Here is a 17,108-nt window from a genome sequence, read left to right as displayed (position 1 = left end):
CTGTCGCTTTTCTTCCTTTTTGAGTTTCTTGGCCTTTTTCTTCAACAGGCGCTTCTTCACCCGGGCCTCTTTCTTGACTTTCTTGATCACCGATTTAACCTTCTTTCCCACGAAGGGGTCGGGATCGGGATCGGGATCGGGGTCGGGATCGAGGTCGGGCTGGTCGTGGGGCGACTCGTCCTGGGATTCGGGATCCGAGGTCACGGCCACATGGCGCACAATGCGCGCGACCGTACTGCCGGCCAAGCGTGACCGCAAATCCAAGGTCTGGATGGCCGACCGTCGCAGGGCCTCTTCCTCCGAGTGGCCGGCTTCGTCCGGGTCCACCTGCCCCGCCCCCACCGGGCTCGGGGCCCGATCAGTGGCTCGGGGGGCGCCACCGCCCAACCGGGCTCGTATTCCGGCGGCTCGGGCGTGGCCCAATCGCTCCTTGACCGAGACGCGCCCGGCCCAAAAACTGCGGGCCGGGGGCGACGCCTCGGACGCCTCGGGTTTAGCCTGGGGCTGGACGGGCCAGATGAGTCCAGTCAGTTGGTCCATCTTGGTGGGGTTAACGATAATGGGGCCCTGGCCGGGGTTGGGGGCCAGTCCCATCAGGAGGGACATGTCCTCGGGATAAGGCTCTTTGGGCGCCTCGTGCAGGAACGGGCAGTGGGGCTTCTTGCATCCCCCGGATTGCCCTTCCCAAAAGCAAGGGATCGTGCTGCGCTTCTTCACAATGTCCATATGTCTGTGGAAATCAAGAAATCAAGAAACCAAGGCATCATCAAGGCATCCATTTGGCCAAGCCAACAGTGGGTGGTCTGTGTCTCGCTCTCGCTCTCCCTCAGTGGACTTACCGGTAGATACAATTGGGTTTGGTGCACTTGCCCTGTTTCCAGAAGGTGCACACCACTTCCGAGGCCAAGGCCGACGGCTCGTGTCGAAACGGGCAACACGACCCCTTCACGCACGACGAGTAGTAGAAGAAGTAGCAATCCTGGTTCGACGCATCTCCCGCCCCACCCACTGGCGAGGGGGCCGAGGGGATCGAGGGGCGGGTCAGAATGGGCGACGACCCCAATGACGTCGACAGGTGAGCCATCCCACCCCGGCTAGCCCGGCTGGCCCGGACAGTCCCGCCCCACGGGATCCCGTCGCCAGGCTCGTTCTGGGCTGGGTGATATGTAGACGCGATATGGAGGTGCGTGGGCCCACCCAACTGGATTCCGGAGCCAATCCCACCCGTACGTCCACCGCCTCGCTTTCACCTGGACACGCAGGACACTCCAGAGCCTTAAGACGAATGGGTCAGGGTTTTTTTGTCATAGGCTCAGGCCTTGGGTTGGGTGATCCGGACGGAACGTTCACCAATTGACGGGTTGAGGCATCATGTTTTATGGTTGGACAGGTGGGTGGGTGGCACTGAACGACGGAGGTGTCAGAAGTGAGAAGTGGAGGTCGATTTGAGTCAACCATATAATAATGTCACGCCACAAACCGCCAGTGGTGGCAGGTTGGGCTGTGGCCCATTTTTTTCATTACTCAGAATGAGAACCATTTTGACTGAACCCAGCTGAAATGAGAACCGCAAATGCAATCAAATGATAATGAAATGTATTCTAGTTTACTTGCGGGTTTGAAATGTGAGCCCATCCAGTTACACGCAATCTGGTGCATGTTATCCCCAGCTTCCAGTTGGCTTTTATTTTCTGATAAGTTTTGAGCTTGAGTGCCTATCTTGGAGTTTCCAGCCAACTTTATTGCCTGTTTTCTAATAGGGGATAAAACTGGAGTTTTGCAAGCATCTTTGGGCTCCCTCTCTAGGGAAAATCTACATTTTGGGACACATCTTCTTTGTGCTCCCTTGGGGCTGTTGAATTAATCTTAGCCATTTTAAAGGGGTGTCATAGTGTTAATGAACAATATTTAGGCTGCCCACAATCAATAAACGTGTTACTTAAATCTATGTTTGACAAACTAGTCAAGTTCCATTTGTATTTCAAATGTTAATTAATAATTTGCTGTTTGAGCACCTCAATTGAAATACTATCTAATTTTGCCATTGCTCAATTTCTTACCTTAAGGACTTAAATGTAGATAAGAATGGATCTGCGACATTAATTTTGCAAGCAACATACTAGCTAGCCATCAACATCAGACATGTTCATTGAGCTAAAGAAAGGGTTCTTCATTGTATATATATATATATATATTTTCAATCCTGTAATCATGGGGGACTTTACCAAACAGGATTTTTTATTTCTGGGCCTAGTGATAACATCACAAAACCTCATTATTTCAAACGACCAGAAAAATAGCAGATACACCAACACAAAATCAGAGTGACTGATTTTGTTAGGCCTGCAATTTATCTTTTCAGTTTGGGAAGAAATCACGATAATCTAGATGCAGTGAAGACTTCTCTCAGTGCTATTCTCCACGAGTCATGGATTATTTGAAGACCTTTCGAAATCATGCATGAGCCAAAATTGAGAGTTAAAAAAAGTGTATAGGGGATGTCAAGTAAAGGAAATTTTAAGGAAAATGTGGTCCGGCACCCTGATTTTTGGGCATTTTGGGGAGAGAGAACTAAGACAAACATCACAGTCAAGTCACCCCATTCGCCCATTGAATGTTCAATAATCAAGTGATTTTGAGCAAGTTGTGGTACAAAACCCTACTAAATGAGCATGTTTGGTGTTCATCAGCTAACGCACAATCTAATTGGCTCAATACCACAATGCTAATGGCCTAGACAAGCATGTAAAATGGAAAAAATGTCAAAATCCAATGCATGCACAGTGCAATTTGGCTGGTCATGTTGTCTTTGATTTTACTCCATGGAATAACGTCAGTTGTCCATGAACGCGTTTCCTTGACTAGCCCTATACTGAGGGTTGTGCTGTGCTACACAACCCAACGAAATGAATATGTTTGGTGTAATTCGGTGAACGCACTATCAAATTGGCTCTATACCATAATGCTATTTGCCTAGATAAGCAAGTATAATGAAAAAAAAAGTCAACATGCAATGCATGCTCAGTATGGTATGGCTGGGCATGTTGTCTTTGATTTTACAACAAGGAATAACGTCAGTTGCTCATGAACGCATTCACTTGACATGCTCTATAGAAACGCAACGCATTTGCTTTCCCCTTTTTTACTGTACCAAATTTGCCTTCTCAGACGAGCCACTGTGCCAGAAACCATTCCTTTGAACCCCGTAACAGTGCTGTCAGATGGCGGTTTAAGTTCTTTGAAATAACAAAATATATTTTTCTCAGAGAAAAAAAATATCAAACGAAAAACTTTAAGCATGTTTGTAAGCAAAAGAGCATGTAAAATGGCATTTTGCAAAGTTTTGTGCTACTTTTGACCTAATTTCAAAGATCATATAAAGATGAAAGGGTAATAAATAGACAAAATATAACCTTTTATTCTGATAATACTGGAGATCATTTCCCTAGAAAAGCCCTAGAAAAAATTAGAAAAGCCCGTAAAACAAATCAATAAACATAACCAAAGGTTTGAAGAACTTTCAAAATCTTAGAAGATCAAAAATCCTCTCGTCTCCTAGTTTGGACCCCTTAATTGATACCCCAAACCATGCAGGTTTCTAGATCAAATTTGGTTCCTCTCAGTGCTTTATCTCAACTCTCCCTCAGGATGAGGAGACCTGGACTAAAATGAGAGTATTTTAATATTTGCTCTTTAATATGTGAAGTATTGGGATGCTAGTTGCATCTTAGGGAAAAGCTTGAGCTGGATTTAGTTATTGTGTGAAAGGCACTTTGAGTCAAGGCTTGAACTAAAAAGAATTACACCCAAAACCAACCCACACATGCCATCAGGCAAATTGCAATTAACTCTCTTATCCATTCCATTCCAGATACCTTTGCAACAAAACAATGACGTTTCATTAAACTAAGCTGTATTTAGATAAAATGAGTAAGGTCAAAGACATGTTCAACTCAAAATGAAAGCAACAACTAAATCAACCATTTGCGACATTACCAACCATGCCTTTTCTACAAGTTCCTTCAGGTTTCATTCCGCCATATTCCGCCACATTTTTGGCTTACCGCCAATTGAAATTTAAAACCGAAAAGACTTTTTCATTCCGCCACTTTTGAGTTATTTCGCGGTGAACCTGGCAACCCTGCTTTCCACGTCTTGATACGGCAAAACATTTTGCCAAAAGCGAAAGGAGAGGGTGAATAGCCAAAGTTCGACCAAGCGAGTTCCGTTTTCTTGATGACCTACATACTTCTCATTTAATTGTGATTGCAAGTAAAGTTTCATGTAATTGTAATGTATTTACGTTTCAAACCAATGTGTTTGTAGCCAATTACATTTCTAGGGTTCATCGTTTAGTTTGTCAACCTTAACAGTGAACCCATTGCATTACATTCTACAGAACCTTGAAGTTCATGTACAACCACATCTGCTGAAATTGATCGCATATCTCATGCTTAATTTGGTTGATATTCTTCCACTTGTTCAAGGGATTGGTTGACCATGAGAGGATTTACAGGTTTTAAGGAAGCCATGGAAAAATATTAAACACGAATTAAATGCTGTGCGTTTTGCCATGACCTCTTTGTTTGAAACTCTTCATCACTCACGATGTAGGCGGCAATCTTAATCTCTGGCCAATCTGGTTAGTACTAAAAAGATCAAGGAGACTTTTATCCCAACCGATCAAGCAACATCGACAGTTTTGTTCCAAACGCTTCAAGAGACAGACAGGCAATTCCATTGAACGTGCTCGCAATGACCAAGTTCATTCAACTCGATTGGAAAATCCCAGTCCCAGAGGACCTTCAATTGGGCACCAACTGTGATCGCTGGACCGAGGTAAGTTAACATCAAGTCCCCCATCACAAGTTCTTTCAAATTAGGCCAATCCTGGGAGGAAATGGTGTTTCACCGAATTGGTATCTTTATATTTCGTCATGAGCATCACCGTGTATCTTCCAGGAAAAAGAGGTGGTTGATTTTGAGGCGGATTGCAGAGTGATTGTGGACGATTGTGGATTTTTTATTGCCTGGAAGAGCACCTCCATGGTTTAGATTGATCGAGTTTTCAAGTGACTAGTACCAATATCCTTTCCAGTTACTCTTTCTTTACTTTCTATTAGGAAGGCGATGTTTTGGAACTATCTCAAGTGAACGACATCCGCACGGGAACTTTGCCGACGGTAGGAATGAATGCCTATTAGGATTATTTGGACTTAAAATTATTCATCTAACGAGGTCAAAAATATTGGCATATCTTTAGGACATGCGCTTGGCTCAGACCTTGATCAAGAAGTACGGTGATGATGTCAAGGACAAATCGTTTTCCGTGTGCAGTGGGTTGGATATGGTCAATGTGAGCCTTTGTCACTTTGTTTGCCAGGATAAGCCTACGGCAGATGTAAGGTCACGTGAAATGAACGAGATACAGAACCATTGATTTCCCGTTCCAATTCCCTTGCAGTTCTGGAAAGCTGGCCTGAGAAAGATTACTAATAACGTGAAAATGAATAACGCTTGTCCGAAAGTCAACTTGCAGAAGCAGTAGGTGCTACCCAAAGACAGTATCTTCGCATTTGGTCCGGTTTATTTTATGCACAAGATGAGAATTATTTCAAAACTACCCCCAAAAACCAATAGCTGACCTAACTCTACGTAGCTAGTCAGAGAAGCGACACTCACGAGATTTCTGAGATTTTTTTGGCTCCCTCCCGGCTGCCTGGTGTGTGCAATGGGGATCGGCTTTGAACACATTTAGTTATGTGATTCTCAAAATTAAGTTCCGAATTCAGGGAGCCCGTGAGTTGATAGCTCGTTTGTCTGTTTTGATTGAAACTGCCCAACGCAAGAGAAGTCGATCAGCCCAACTACCAAAATGTGTTCAAAGCAAGGCCTCAACTGGCTTGGTGGGAGAGACTTTTCTCTGACAAGCCCTCTAACTCCACGTAATAACTGTGTAGATAGTGTGAGCCAAACCTGCACCATGTTTTGATGAAAATCGATATCACTTTGAGATCTCTGCCTAGTTTTCATTGTATTACAAATATTCTGAAATTAAGCCACATTAGTTTTGTGATGTTAAAGCTAAACCAAAGAGACCATTAATTGGCTTTTGTCACACAAGTTCCCTGATAATTGAACACCAAGTTGGACCAAATTATTCATTGGTAGTGGTGTTTATCGACATTATTCCCCTTCATGAAAACCACAAAATCTGAAATTAGTGCACCACATTGGATATTTTATTTCATTATATTTCCTTTATGTGCTCTAATGTCCTTTTCATTGGGTGTGGAAAGCGCCCTTTGCGTCTTCTAGGTGCGGACCAAATACTTTCGTAGAGGACGCAGAGGGCGCTTGTCAGGGCGTTGAAAAGCCGTACATGAGGTGACATTGCTCTAGAGTGGAGTAAAAGTAACAGATTACAGGGGCATATCTGTAACTCTTGAGATGAACATTTCATCATGTACGAGATGGAAGCTTTGGCTATGCTCTCATTTTGCTTGTAACGTCTTGTAGCGTATATTTAGAGAAGAGATATTCGTCTTGGTTGTTAAGACACAAATTAACCCGGTAGCTTGGAGGACATCAGTAAGGGTTCTCATCTTGAGGATAAAAAGGTATAGCTGAACAATCAAAGATCAAGAACGAGTCTTGAAGCAATCCCGTGTTCCAGTTCTAACAAGCCAGAGTCACGTTTTGACACTTGATTAAGCGTTTTTTTTTTTTTTTAATTTTACTTATGTACTCTCTTTTGATAAAGATGGAAGCCCTAGGTTCTTTAAGCTAAAAAGCTGCCCTTCCGGATCGAAATACATCACTACTAGGGAGTTAAAGGGTTAACAAGGATGCTATTCTCGGACAGAGCGTCAAAAATACTCACTCCATAAAAATGGCACTTCTCTTGTTAGAGCTCTAGAACATCAAGAAAAAATCATCTGCACACGAATGTAGATTAGCATTTTGGATCGATCAGGTGTTGAAAGTAATACAAGAAAAAAATACATAGCGTCCCGGGATCCCCGTGCTTTCGATGGTATTATGATTAAACTTAGCCTCTGGGCTTGGGCTTTCGATGAAAAGTTCTTATGTGTTCCAGTTGGAGACGCATAACGTTGACCAAGGCAGTGGATGGAAAAGTCTCGGTTCGATGTATTGCCAAAACCTTTGCATCAGGCAAGACGGAGAAACTGGTGTACCAATCCTTGGCAGATTTAGGATTACCGTCCGAGAAGGTTTGTTGTCCATGCCAGGTTATAAGTTTATGACAACAAATCTATCTCATTCTTCCCACCCAGAATGATACCATCGATGAGGACTTGTTTACGTTTGACAAATTCTACTCCATGTACAAAACCATTTGTCCTCGTTCAGACATTGATGAGCTCTTCAAGTCGGTGTGAGTGTAATATATCCAATCACAGCCGGAATGAGGAAGATCATCTTTTTGAACGCATTCAGAGAGAAAATAACCTTGCTTTGTTCTGATTTCGCAGAACAAAGTTGGATACCATTCCAATTCATAAGTTGATCGAGTTCATGAATGATCGTCAACGTGACCCTCGATTGAATGAAATTCTCTTCCCATCGTACACCGAGAAGCGATGCATGGAGATCATTAACCTTTACGAAAAAGACGAAGAAAACCAAAAGAAAAGTGAAATAATTACCTGTCGATCTTGCGATACATCTCCTCGTACATACCAAATATACCTTATTCCATTATGCTAGAACAAATCGGCAAGGAAGCCCTGACGGAATACATGCTTTCGGACGAGAATGCGCCCGTGATCTTGGACCGATTGGACATCTATCAGGACATGGATCAACCCTTGCCGCACTACTACGTCAACTCCAGTCACAACACCTACCTGATTGGCAAGCAATTCGGTGGCAAGTCCAGCGTGGAAATCTACCGACAAGTACGAGATAATGAACTTAATCTCCCTTGTACGCCAATGCTGGATAGAATCAGGTTGAATGACCATGGGTTAATGGCTTTATTATCTACGTATACGCAGGTGTTACTGGGGGGCTGTCGTTGCGTGGAACTGGATTGTTGGGACGGCAAAGGCGCTGACGAGGGCGAGGTCATCATCACCCACGGCAAGGCCATGTGCACCAACGTCTACTTCAAGGTTGGGATCCATTGCGTGTGATCAGAACATTGACGGGAAAGATCCAAGGCCAATTGTTGCTATTACAGGATTGTATTGAAGCCATTCGAGACACGGCCTTCGTGGCCTCGGATTATCCGGTGATCCTCTCGTTTGAGAACCATTGCAACCGGAACAACCAATTGAAGATGGCCAATTACTGCATTGATATATTTGGCGATCTTTTACTTAAAGAGCCCATCCCCGGCTATCCTGTAACTATAAAGAGACTGTTTGATATACGCAGAGATCTAAAACTGAGTTGAACCTGTGTCTGAAATAGTTGGAGAAAGGCAAGCCAATGCCTCCGCCCTCGAAACTGAAGCGAAAGATCCTGATCAAAAACAAACGATTGAAACCCGAAGTGGAGAAAGAGGAATTGGAGTTGTACCAAAAAGGCGCATTGGAGATTATGGATGAAGTCTCTGAAGACACCTCGGCTCCCGACAAGAAACCGGAAGAGGGGGGCGATCCGGCAGCTGCCACGGCCCCCGCACATAGTGGATCCACTATCAATGTTCATCCACTGCTTAGTTCCATTATTAATTACGTTCACCCGACCAAATTCCAAGGCTTTGATCACGCGGAAGAGCAGAATCAGCACTTCAAGATGTCTTCGTTTGCCGAGCCGGCCGCCTTGGGATACTTGAAATCTCAAGCCATTGAATTCGTCAACTACAATAAGCGACAAATCAGCCGATTGTATCCCAAGGGAGCACGAGTGGATTCATCCAATTTCATGCCTCAGGTAAGGCTTTGCTTGTCCCAATAAGATAGATACGTCTCCTCTCTCTTTGATTAGCCTAAGAAGTCTTTCAAACGTTCATCCAGCCAGATCCAAATGAGTATGCTTTTTTACCTATTTGGATATCTGGTTTGATCACATAAACCGTGAGATGGAAAAGAAAGAAAAATACATCAGTTTGTTCTCATTCAGAATGTAAAAAGTATTTAGATTGGTGATCACCTTCAATTAGGTTTTCATGACAGATTCACACTCAGATAGCCAATGTTGAGGCTGAGCCCAAAAGTGACGGCAATGCTAACTTTTTTCTAACCCCTTTGTTCTAACTCCATTCAAAGAAAGTCACTGCCATTGAGTAAGTAGTGCTTTTTTTTCGTCTTCACATATCAGATCTTTTGGAACGCCGGTTGTCAATTGGTGTCCTTGAATTTCCAAACGCCCGATTTGCCCATGCAATTGAACCAAGGCAAATTTGAATACAACGGCAACTGCGGCTATCTCCTTAAACCCGAGTTCATGCGGATGCAAGACAAGACCTTTGATCCATTCGCCGAAACTCCCGTGGATGGTGTGATTGCCGCCCAATGCAGTGTCACGGTAAGCGGGTTGGTAGGGTGTGCCTTCAATGATTCATCGCCGTTCTTTATCATAACATTCAGGTGATTTCGGGACAATTCTTGTCCCAAAAGCGAGAAGGCACCTACGTGGAAGTGGACATGTACGGCTTACCCACGGATACCATCAAAAAGGAGTTCAGAACGAAAGTGGTTCCGGCCAACGGTCTCAACCCCATCTACAACGAAGATCCCTTCCAATTCAGAAAGGTAGAGAACACGTGAGAACAAAGGGAGATGGGCTTGGGGTTTAAAAAGAGTTGTAAACAAGGGATATTTGTGTGTAGCTATGACTATCAACGTTAAGAAACATCAGGCTTGGGTTTCGCAAAGAGTAGATTTGCACGAAAAAGGGGATTTTACCATTATGGCCATGCTCTTTTACAATCTCATTCATTCGGCAACGTTTTGTCACAGAGTCACAGCTGATTCCTCAACTCAAGGGTACATCTGCCTTCAATTCAAACGTTAGGGAGGCGTTTACGCCAAAACGTTGTGCCAGAAACCCACAGAACGCCATCAAAAAGGTTCCAAAGTAATCTTATTCCGACAACAACTAGACGACCTCATTGTCCGCAATACGATTGGGCTGACAGAAGATTGACACATTTCTGTTTTCTTATCGTTTGGCCTTGAATCTTTCATATTCTCATCCGGATATGCTCGCTCCAATTATGGAGTGCAAAATCCAAACCAGCCCGGAATCTAATCTCATCTGAGACAACGCAAACTTTGAAACTCTTAATAACTTGTATTTTTTCTTGAACATGAGAACTTTTTTTTACAATGGATTGCCTCTTTGCCTCTGACATATGAAATCCGTTCCTCAAGATAATGAATTGGGATATAGCACAGGCGAGAACACTGGTCAAGTACGCAATACAGAATACAGAACACAGAGCACAAAATACAGAATACAAAATACAAGATACATGCAGGCCCAGCAAGAAGAACTAGCTGTACTTGCTCTTGCATCAGCGAAAGTACAAAAAAGAGAGAGAGACTATTTATTCTAGCCCACGGCAGACACCTTCCTTGGTGCGCAAGCGCGCATGCGCTCGAACAGTGTGTATTTTGTTGATGACAGTCCTGGGGCTGCTCTCAACGTTTTGGGAGTTGCACAAGATCAACGGTGAGACGTTTTCTCCTCTGAAAGGTCCTATATAAAGCGGACAGCTTTCCCACACCCACATCAGTTCATCGAAATCAACCAAACCAAGTGAACATTACCAAACGAAAAGACGAAAAGAAACAATTTAAATCTACAACATGAGTCCCAACAACGACAACAAGACCACCACTGACTCCTATGTGGACCAAGCCGCTGACATGACCAACAATGCACTACACACGGCCAGGGATACGGCCACCAGTGCCAAAGACACGGTCAGCCAAGCCATCTTTGGCAAGGAAAAGTCTTCCTTCGACAAGAATGTCGACGAAGCCGCCGAAAACACGAAGGAGACCTTGAACAATGCCCAGGAGCGTGCCCAAGAGCAAAAGGAAGAGATCAAGGACAAATATCGGGAGATGAACAAGACCGACGAGGAAAAGAAGGAGGAGAAGCGGAAGGAAGAGAGCTTGACCCATCAAGCCGGTCAAATGGCCAATGATGCCTACACTTATGTCAAGGACACGGTGGATCATGCCGTTCACGGCGAGGAGAAGAGCTCCATCGACAAGGCCGTGGATCGGACCGCCGAGGCCACCAAGGACACCGCTCACTCCGCCGAAGAGAAGGCCGAAGAAGTCAAAGAGAAGGTCAAGGGCGAGGAGAAGGATGACATTGACCGAAACGTAGAGAAGGCCGCTCAAGATACCAAGGAGGCCATTCATACGACCGAGGACAAGGCGGCCGAGCTGAAAGAGTCTGCCAATGCCAACTACAACCAAGCGTCAGATTATACCCAAAGAAAGAGCTCTGCGGTGGAGGAAGCCGCCACGGACCTGAAGGATTCGGCTTCCAAGTCTCGAGAAAACATGTCAGATCAAATGCGTAATGCAACCGACAAAGTGCGAAATGCCTAAATATTCATTCATTCTGCAACATCATTTTATGTCATAGATCATTTGCTGGCTTGAGCGTATAATAAAACAAACTTATTCCTGGTTCTCTGGTGATTATCAATTTCAATCAAGTACTTAACCTGTAAAATATCGTGTGCGGAACATAGTCGCATTGCTTAAATTTGTGACTTCCAATGTTTCGGCTTCGCCAGACTGTTGGCTCAACATTCTTGGAGCTATTTACAATCATTGAGCAGTTCCATTCTAAATGCACAAGTGTGGTATCCTCGTCCAATGGAAGGGGATAGGGATGCATTTAATATTGTCACATGCCTCGCAAGACGTTACTTTACTGTTGCTTCGGAGGGCACTTTTTCTGTTTACACTGTAGTACATGGTAAAGAGGAATTATTCTCTTGTCACATCATCCTCATCATGGTTCATGTTTGAAGTAAACCACATCAATGTACCCGGTACCACCTTGTTATCCAACCTTGTGATAGTTTTCTAATTTCAACTTCAACGAGGTACTCACCTTGATTTTCTAGTTAAATATACTTTGTTAATAAATTCAACCTGAACATGCTTAAAACTGTATTAACCTTATTTGCGTTGAAAATACTTTTGATCTAATATGAGTTTACAATTAGCTAGCAAAGTAAGATTAACAATCAAACTTAGGAAAAAAAATTAAAACCATGAAAAGTTAGCCTTGCTATAATTCCCAGTGAAACATGCAAATAAAATGTTTTAGATGCAGAGAGCATAAGAAAAAAAAAATCTATAATAAAAAGTAAAATGGCGGAACATTTACCAAATCTAGAAGTCCTTGACTCTCTCAAGAGCTATAGAATAACAATCAATTACCAAAACACATGAAATTTCTAAAACAGGTAGTTTGAATGAACGCGAATGAATACAGTCAATTCTAGTGACCATGGAGGCTTAATGTGCGTTTTGAGACCACCTCCAAGTCCTTGTGAATCCGGGCTTGTTCGAACCATGAAGTCCACTTCTCGTTTTTTATAACCTTTCATTTTAAGAAAATGCACGGCTAGAATCTGTTCCCGAGGGAATTCAACTTCAATCCTGTTGTAGGAAGATATTATGATCTGATTTTCTTTTTCATCTACCTGGTGCTTGATATGGAAGTCAAAAATAATCCTTATAGCCCCCCAAAACGTGTTGGTGCCTAATGTATCGCAAATGTACGGAATGGCAGCCTCGTGAACTGAGGCAACCTCTCACCATTGCTCACATACGGACGGAGGCCTAGGTGCCAATAAACACCTAAAAACGAGCAAATACGGCGGTCATAATCGCAGGATAGTTCTCGTGACATCATCCGACAGAGACATATCTTCAAAGAAGACGTCCGACATTGCCCAGGGTTAGTTTCTATGTCATCTATGTATTCCCTACATATAGTTCTAACAATAAATAAACCTTAGATTCCTACTCAACAAAACTGAACACGCGATATCACAGTGCCCATGGTGTGGAAAGTTTATTTACAAATTTTTCTGCGAAATCGGTTGATTTATTGTGCAAACATGCTGTCAATAGACGGCCCTAGTGATGTCTTAAACGGAAACTGTGCTCTATATTTCAATCTGTGGCGGTGGCCTCAGTGTTCCTTCGATGTAAACATTTTTAAGACTGACAGTGAGGAAAAAAGTGCTTCAAGGTCTACGTTGGACAGCAACTGTAGGGTTAGTAAAATGTTTCATAGGTTTTCGTTTAATTTTTCATGATCGAAATGGAGGCAAAATTATTTACTAAGTCTAAATATTATTTTAAACCACACAATGGTAAAAAAATATTTTCAGTCAAAACAAGGTTACAACAGTCTTAAGGCATTTTCAGCTTAAATTGATTTTAAGCATATTTAGGTAAAAATCGAGGTGGGTACCTTGTTGCGGTTGAAATTAAAAGAAAGACCATAGCAAGGTTGAATACCGAACTTGGTACCTTATTGTGGTTTGCATAAAACAAGAACAATGATGAGTAGATCTCGAAAAATAAGTAGCCTTTTTAGCCGTAATATTTTTTTAAAATTTGAGTAAAATGCTAGAAATGTTGAAAAAACATGAAAAACTTGTGAAAATGCGCAAAGAAGTTGCGAAAATGCAAGAACAAGTTGTAACAGTGCAAGGAGTTCTCTAGCCGTCCTTGAACAATGCAAAAGGAAGTGTTGCAATAAAGAGAAAAACTCGTTTTAGACTTTCAGCTTCGTTCTTGTATTTTTATCTCTTACTAAATATTTGCACCCAACTATATTTACAGGGTTATGCATTGAGTTTACAAGAAATTGACCTTTTTTGTGCAATGCTTGACATTAGGAATGGTTTTCAATTGAGGGAGATGTTTTGGTTAACTATTGATTCTCTTCTGGAGCCTAGTGCTGTTGATGCTTAGGGAGCTATTGTTCACAAAAATGGGTTTTGGGTTGGATCAAACCCATGACAGCAGGTATAGTTCAACTGCAGCTCTCTTTTTGCAGACTTTTCCAAACAGAAAACAGGGAGTTGAATTTGGTATGTGATAACCCAAACCAAAAGAAAAATGCTCAAAGCTTTTGGCTGAGGATTTAATTCTTCACGTGATCATACCGCACGAGAGTACATAGAGGCAGCTCTCTTTTTGCCACTGGCGGGGAAAAAACCGGAAACATCTAAACCTTCAAAATCATCTCTTATCAAATATATTCTTCAAGTGAGGGTTCAAGCTATACAGGTCAACGTTACTTTGATGCTCAAGATTTAAAATAAAAAAAAAACAGCCACGGAGGGTTAGTTTTAAAGCTCATGCAACCACTCAAATCAACTAACTTGGTTACAAATGGCTTTTTTTCCTAGATGGCGTTTTCAACATCTTGAATAATTTTATAGTAAAAAATTATAGCCATGTACTCATGGTGCTTTACAAAATATGCCCTGAAGAAAAGATAGTAATCTCATGCAAAACTTAGGTTCAAGCATGGAGTTCTAGAGTGAAATAGTTAATAAGAAAAGCAAAATTTCTCTTGATACCGTCCTGAACTAGTTATGATCTGCATTTTGAGAAAAATTGTAAAAAAAGGCAAGCCTCATGCCTCTTTTCTCCTCAAATTGGTTTTTTTCCATGAACTATTCTTCTTCTTTTTCTGAGGAGTGTATGTATACTCCTCTTTTCTTGAAAAAAACCTCCTTTGTTGACGAATTCAGAATTATTTGCCCCAAAACAAATTTCAGTTGCAAAGTCAAAAGATGGAGGCACTTCTTTTCATGTTTAACCTTTTTTACGAGGTCTAATCATCACGTTAGCATGTTGAAGAAATGAATAGGTTTTTGACGAAAAATACGCACATTGCTTAGTGGGATGTTACATCCCTAAATTTTGTTGTATTAACTGCTTATGGATTCTTCTGGAATCAATGATAACGACCAAAAAGTTGGCGATACAAGTGCTTGAACGGATGAAATTTTTCGTTTAGGTGGTGCTTCCCGAATTGGCCGTCTTGCGATTCGGCGTGTACAACGAAGAAGGCAAAATGCTGGGTCAAAGGATTCTACCTTTTAACGACCTGCAAGCGGGATTCCGGCATATCGCTTTGAAAACTGAAGGCAACTTCCCCATGTCCTTGCCTATGCTCTTCTGCAATATTGAATTGAAAATCTACGTCCCTGATGGGCTTGGAGGTGAGATTTATTGGTTTTTTGGAAGGTAATTGACCTGCTTGTTCTTACAATAACCATTGACTTGCAGATTTCATGGACGCCTTGTGCGATCCCCGAGCTTTTCTCTCCGCCCAGGAGAAACGAGCGGAACAACTTAAGGCTTTGGGCATTGACGAGACCGACATATCAGCTGATGTTATTGAGAGCAAAAGCGGGAAAGGCGCTCCTAAACAAGGAGGAGATAAAGGGAAAACGGGGCCGAAAAAGGAAGACAAAAAAGGTACCAGGCTCCGGAAAAGGCCAGGACAATTTATCATGTGTCTCAAATCATATGAGTTGTGGTCCATTTCCTTTAACAGCGGAATTTGCTTTGGATCCAATCACCTGCGATTTGTTGAGAAAGGAAAAGGCTTTCCAGAAGACTGCCAAGAAGTACGTCAAGGAGTTCGATTCGCTTCAAAAGAAAAACAGGAAGGAACGTGATAATATTCTCACAAGTCAATGCAAGGCCATTGAGAAACTTATGAAGTCTAAAAAGTAAGTTGTTACTCTTTGACGAGGATAAACCTAATCACGTTTTCCATGAAACCCCAGAGGCGTGGATGCCACCAAAGATCCGGACGTCATCAAGACAGTCCAAGCGCAGACCCAGCAATGGACCGAAATGATGAAGAAACACACCAAAGCTGAGCGAGAAATGCTCAAGGTTCATTTGCCAGCTCAAGAGGATATCTTTAAGAAGATATTTGAGACCGTTCAAGCTCGGCAAATGAAGGATCTCGAAACCTACTTTCTGAAGTGAGTATCGTCTATTGATTATAGGATTATGTTTGAGATATCTTGAGTAAGATTTTTGCCTAGACGGAAAAGAAAGGTCACTAGTGGTGTGTTTTCCTTTTGCAACGCACGGAAAAGTGAAACACTGCCAAAAATGCAGCTTGCTTGTTCGCTAACTTTTGGAATAGATTGAAAGCAGCTGGCTAAGACATGATGAAAAGGTGACTCACATATAAATGCTAAAGTACAAAGCTAACTAAGACAACCAATAACCATTGATACTGCTAATGAAGACGCAACACACATCTAACATGTTTTCCTTTCCATTTGGGTAAATAATGGTCCAGTTACACGACACAAATTTTATCACATAAATTCGACGAAGAAGCGATTCACCGCTCACAGACCAACCCTCTTGTCGTTTACACTGCCCTAGCATTTTTCATTCATGTTTATTTTTGTTCTTGACTAAGCGTTTAGTGTTTCTAAACACTGATAAAAGAAAAGAGCCGGAGGAGTGCAGGAACTAATAAGAAAATATTTTGTGTTAGAGTAAAGTAATAATTTTGATTATCAGCAATGATTTTAATCAACAGCAATATATTGCATTCGTGTTGCTTTATGGATTATACCAACTAGATGAGATAAGTGGGCCTTGGATTGTGGGAAACAATGATCCAATACAAATTACCACTTCAGAAAGTATAAACCTAATTCGAAATCAATTTGAGTCAAAAAAGAATACCATTCATATGATGTTAGATCAATGCAGATAAGTCATTGCCTCCCTTTTTCAAACAGTTTGATTTGATGGAAATAGCACAAAAAATGGATGTCATACTTATGCGGATCCACTTTTTTTTTTGCTCCTCGCGTGTCAGGGCAACCAAATTTGGCTTGTTAGAATTCTTCTTGATTGATCTTTTTTTGACATTTTGGTGCTTAAATCCCCTGTAGTGTTATTCCTTATTCAGGTTATCACGGCTTACGCCATGCTTATGCATCATGCTCTCTCGTTCTTCATATATGCTCTCTGTGTATATACGATCTCTTGTATCCATGCCCCAACTACCGTTCAATAAACAGTTTGCAATAGAGCTTCAACCAGAGTACATCGTCTGTCTGTTCTCCACGCGTCCATAACATAACA

General features: G+C 42.3%; 3 protein-coding genes across 3 annotated transcripts in view; 2 read left to right on the top strand and 1 right to left on the bottom strand.

Moving 5' to 3' along the window:
• LOC131893618 (zinc finger CCCH domain-containing protein 11A-like) lies at positions 1–1,523 on the bottom strand (the record flags this gene model as incomplete). The annotated part of the gene is given in 2 exon segments (XM_059243714.1): positions 1–730; positions 840–1,523. Coding segments are annotated over 2 exon segments (975 nt in total), but the record flags the coding sequence as incomplete, so codon positions are not given.
• Positions 1,524–4,295: 2,772 nt separating this feature from the next.
• The window catches only part of LOC131877199 (1-phosphatidylinositol 4,5-bisphosphate phosphodiesterase-like), a 16,864-nt gene continuing 4,051 nt past the window's right edge, over positions 4,296–17,108 (top strand). The window contains exons 1-18 of the mRNA XM_059222803.1: positions 4,296–4,839; positions 4,963–5,049; positions 5,124–5,183; positions 5,264–5,401; positions 5,465–5,544; positions 7,100–7,235; positions 7,299–7,399; positions 7,497–7,657; positions 7,732–7,922; positions 8,022–8,138; positions 8,207–8,371; positions 8,440–8,904; positions 9,292–9,498; positions 9,561–9,725; positions 14,998–15,202; positions 15,270–15,461; positions 15,541–15,718; positions 15,776–15,979. Coding sequence (XP_059078786.1) covers positions 4,756–4,839; positions 4,963–5,049; positions 5,124–5,183; positions 5,264–5,401; positions 5,465–5,544; positions 7,100–7,235; positions 7,299–7,399; positions 7,497–7,657; positions 7,732–7,922; positions 8,022–8,138; positions 8,207–8,371; positions 8,440–8,904; positions 9,292–9,498; positions 9,561–9,725; positions 14,998–15,202; positions 15,270–15,461; positions 15,541–15,718; positions 15,776–15,979 — 2,936 coding nt within the window. The 5' untranslated portion in view covers positions 4,296–4,755. The remainder of the gene's footprint in view (positions 4,840–4,962; positions 5,050–5,123; positions 5,184–5,263; positions 5,402–5,464; positions 5,545–7,099; positions 7,236–7,298; positions 7,400–7,496; positions 7,658–7,731; positions 7,923–8,021; positions 8,139–8,206; positions 8,372–8,439; positions 8,905–9,291; positions 9,499–9,560; positions 9,726–14,997; positions 15,203–15,269; positions 15,462–15,540; positions 15,719–15,775; positions 15,980–17,108) is intronic.
• Positions 10,682–11,627, top strand: LOC131877201 (uncharacterized). Its single transcript, XM_059222805.1, has one exon. It carries the CDS (start codon positions 10,785–10,787, stop codon positions 11,541–11,543), a length of 759 nt encoding a protein of 252 aa, XP_059078788.1. The 5' UTR covers positions 10,682–10,784; the 3' UTR covers positions 11,544–11,627.

Source organism: Tigriopus californicus, chromosome 2 (assembly GCF_007210705.1).
Source record: "Tigriopus californicus strain San Diego chromosome 2, Tcal_SD_v2.1, whole genome shotgun sequence".
Classification (NCBI taxonomy): domain Eukaryota; kingdom Metazoa; phylum Arthropoda; class Copepoda; order Harpacticoida; family Harpacticidae; genus Tigriopus; species Tigriopus californicus.
The sequence above is the reverse complement of the archived record's forward strand: the minus strand, read 5'-3'. Positions and strand labels throughout refer to the sequence as shown.

Bases quoted from the DNA above. Each gene is read 5' to 3' on its own strand.
- LOC131877201 (XM_059222805.1), top strand. From the start codon at position 10,785: ATGAGTCCCAACAACGACAACAAGACCACCACTGACTCCTATGTGGAC.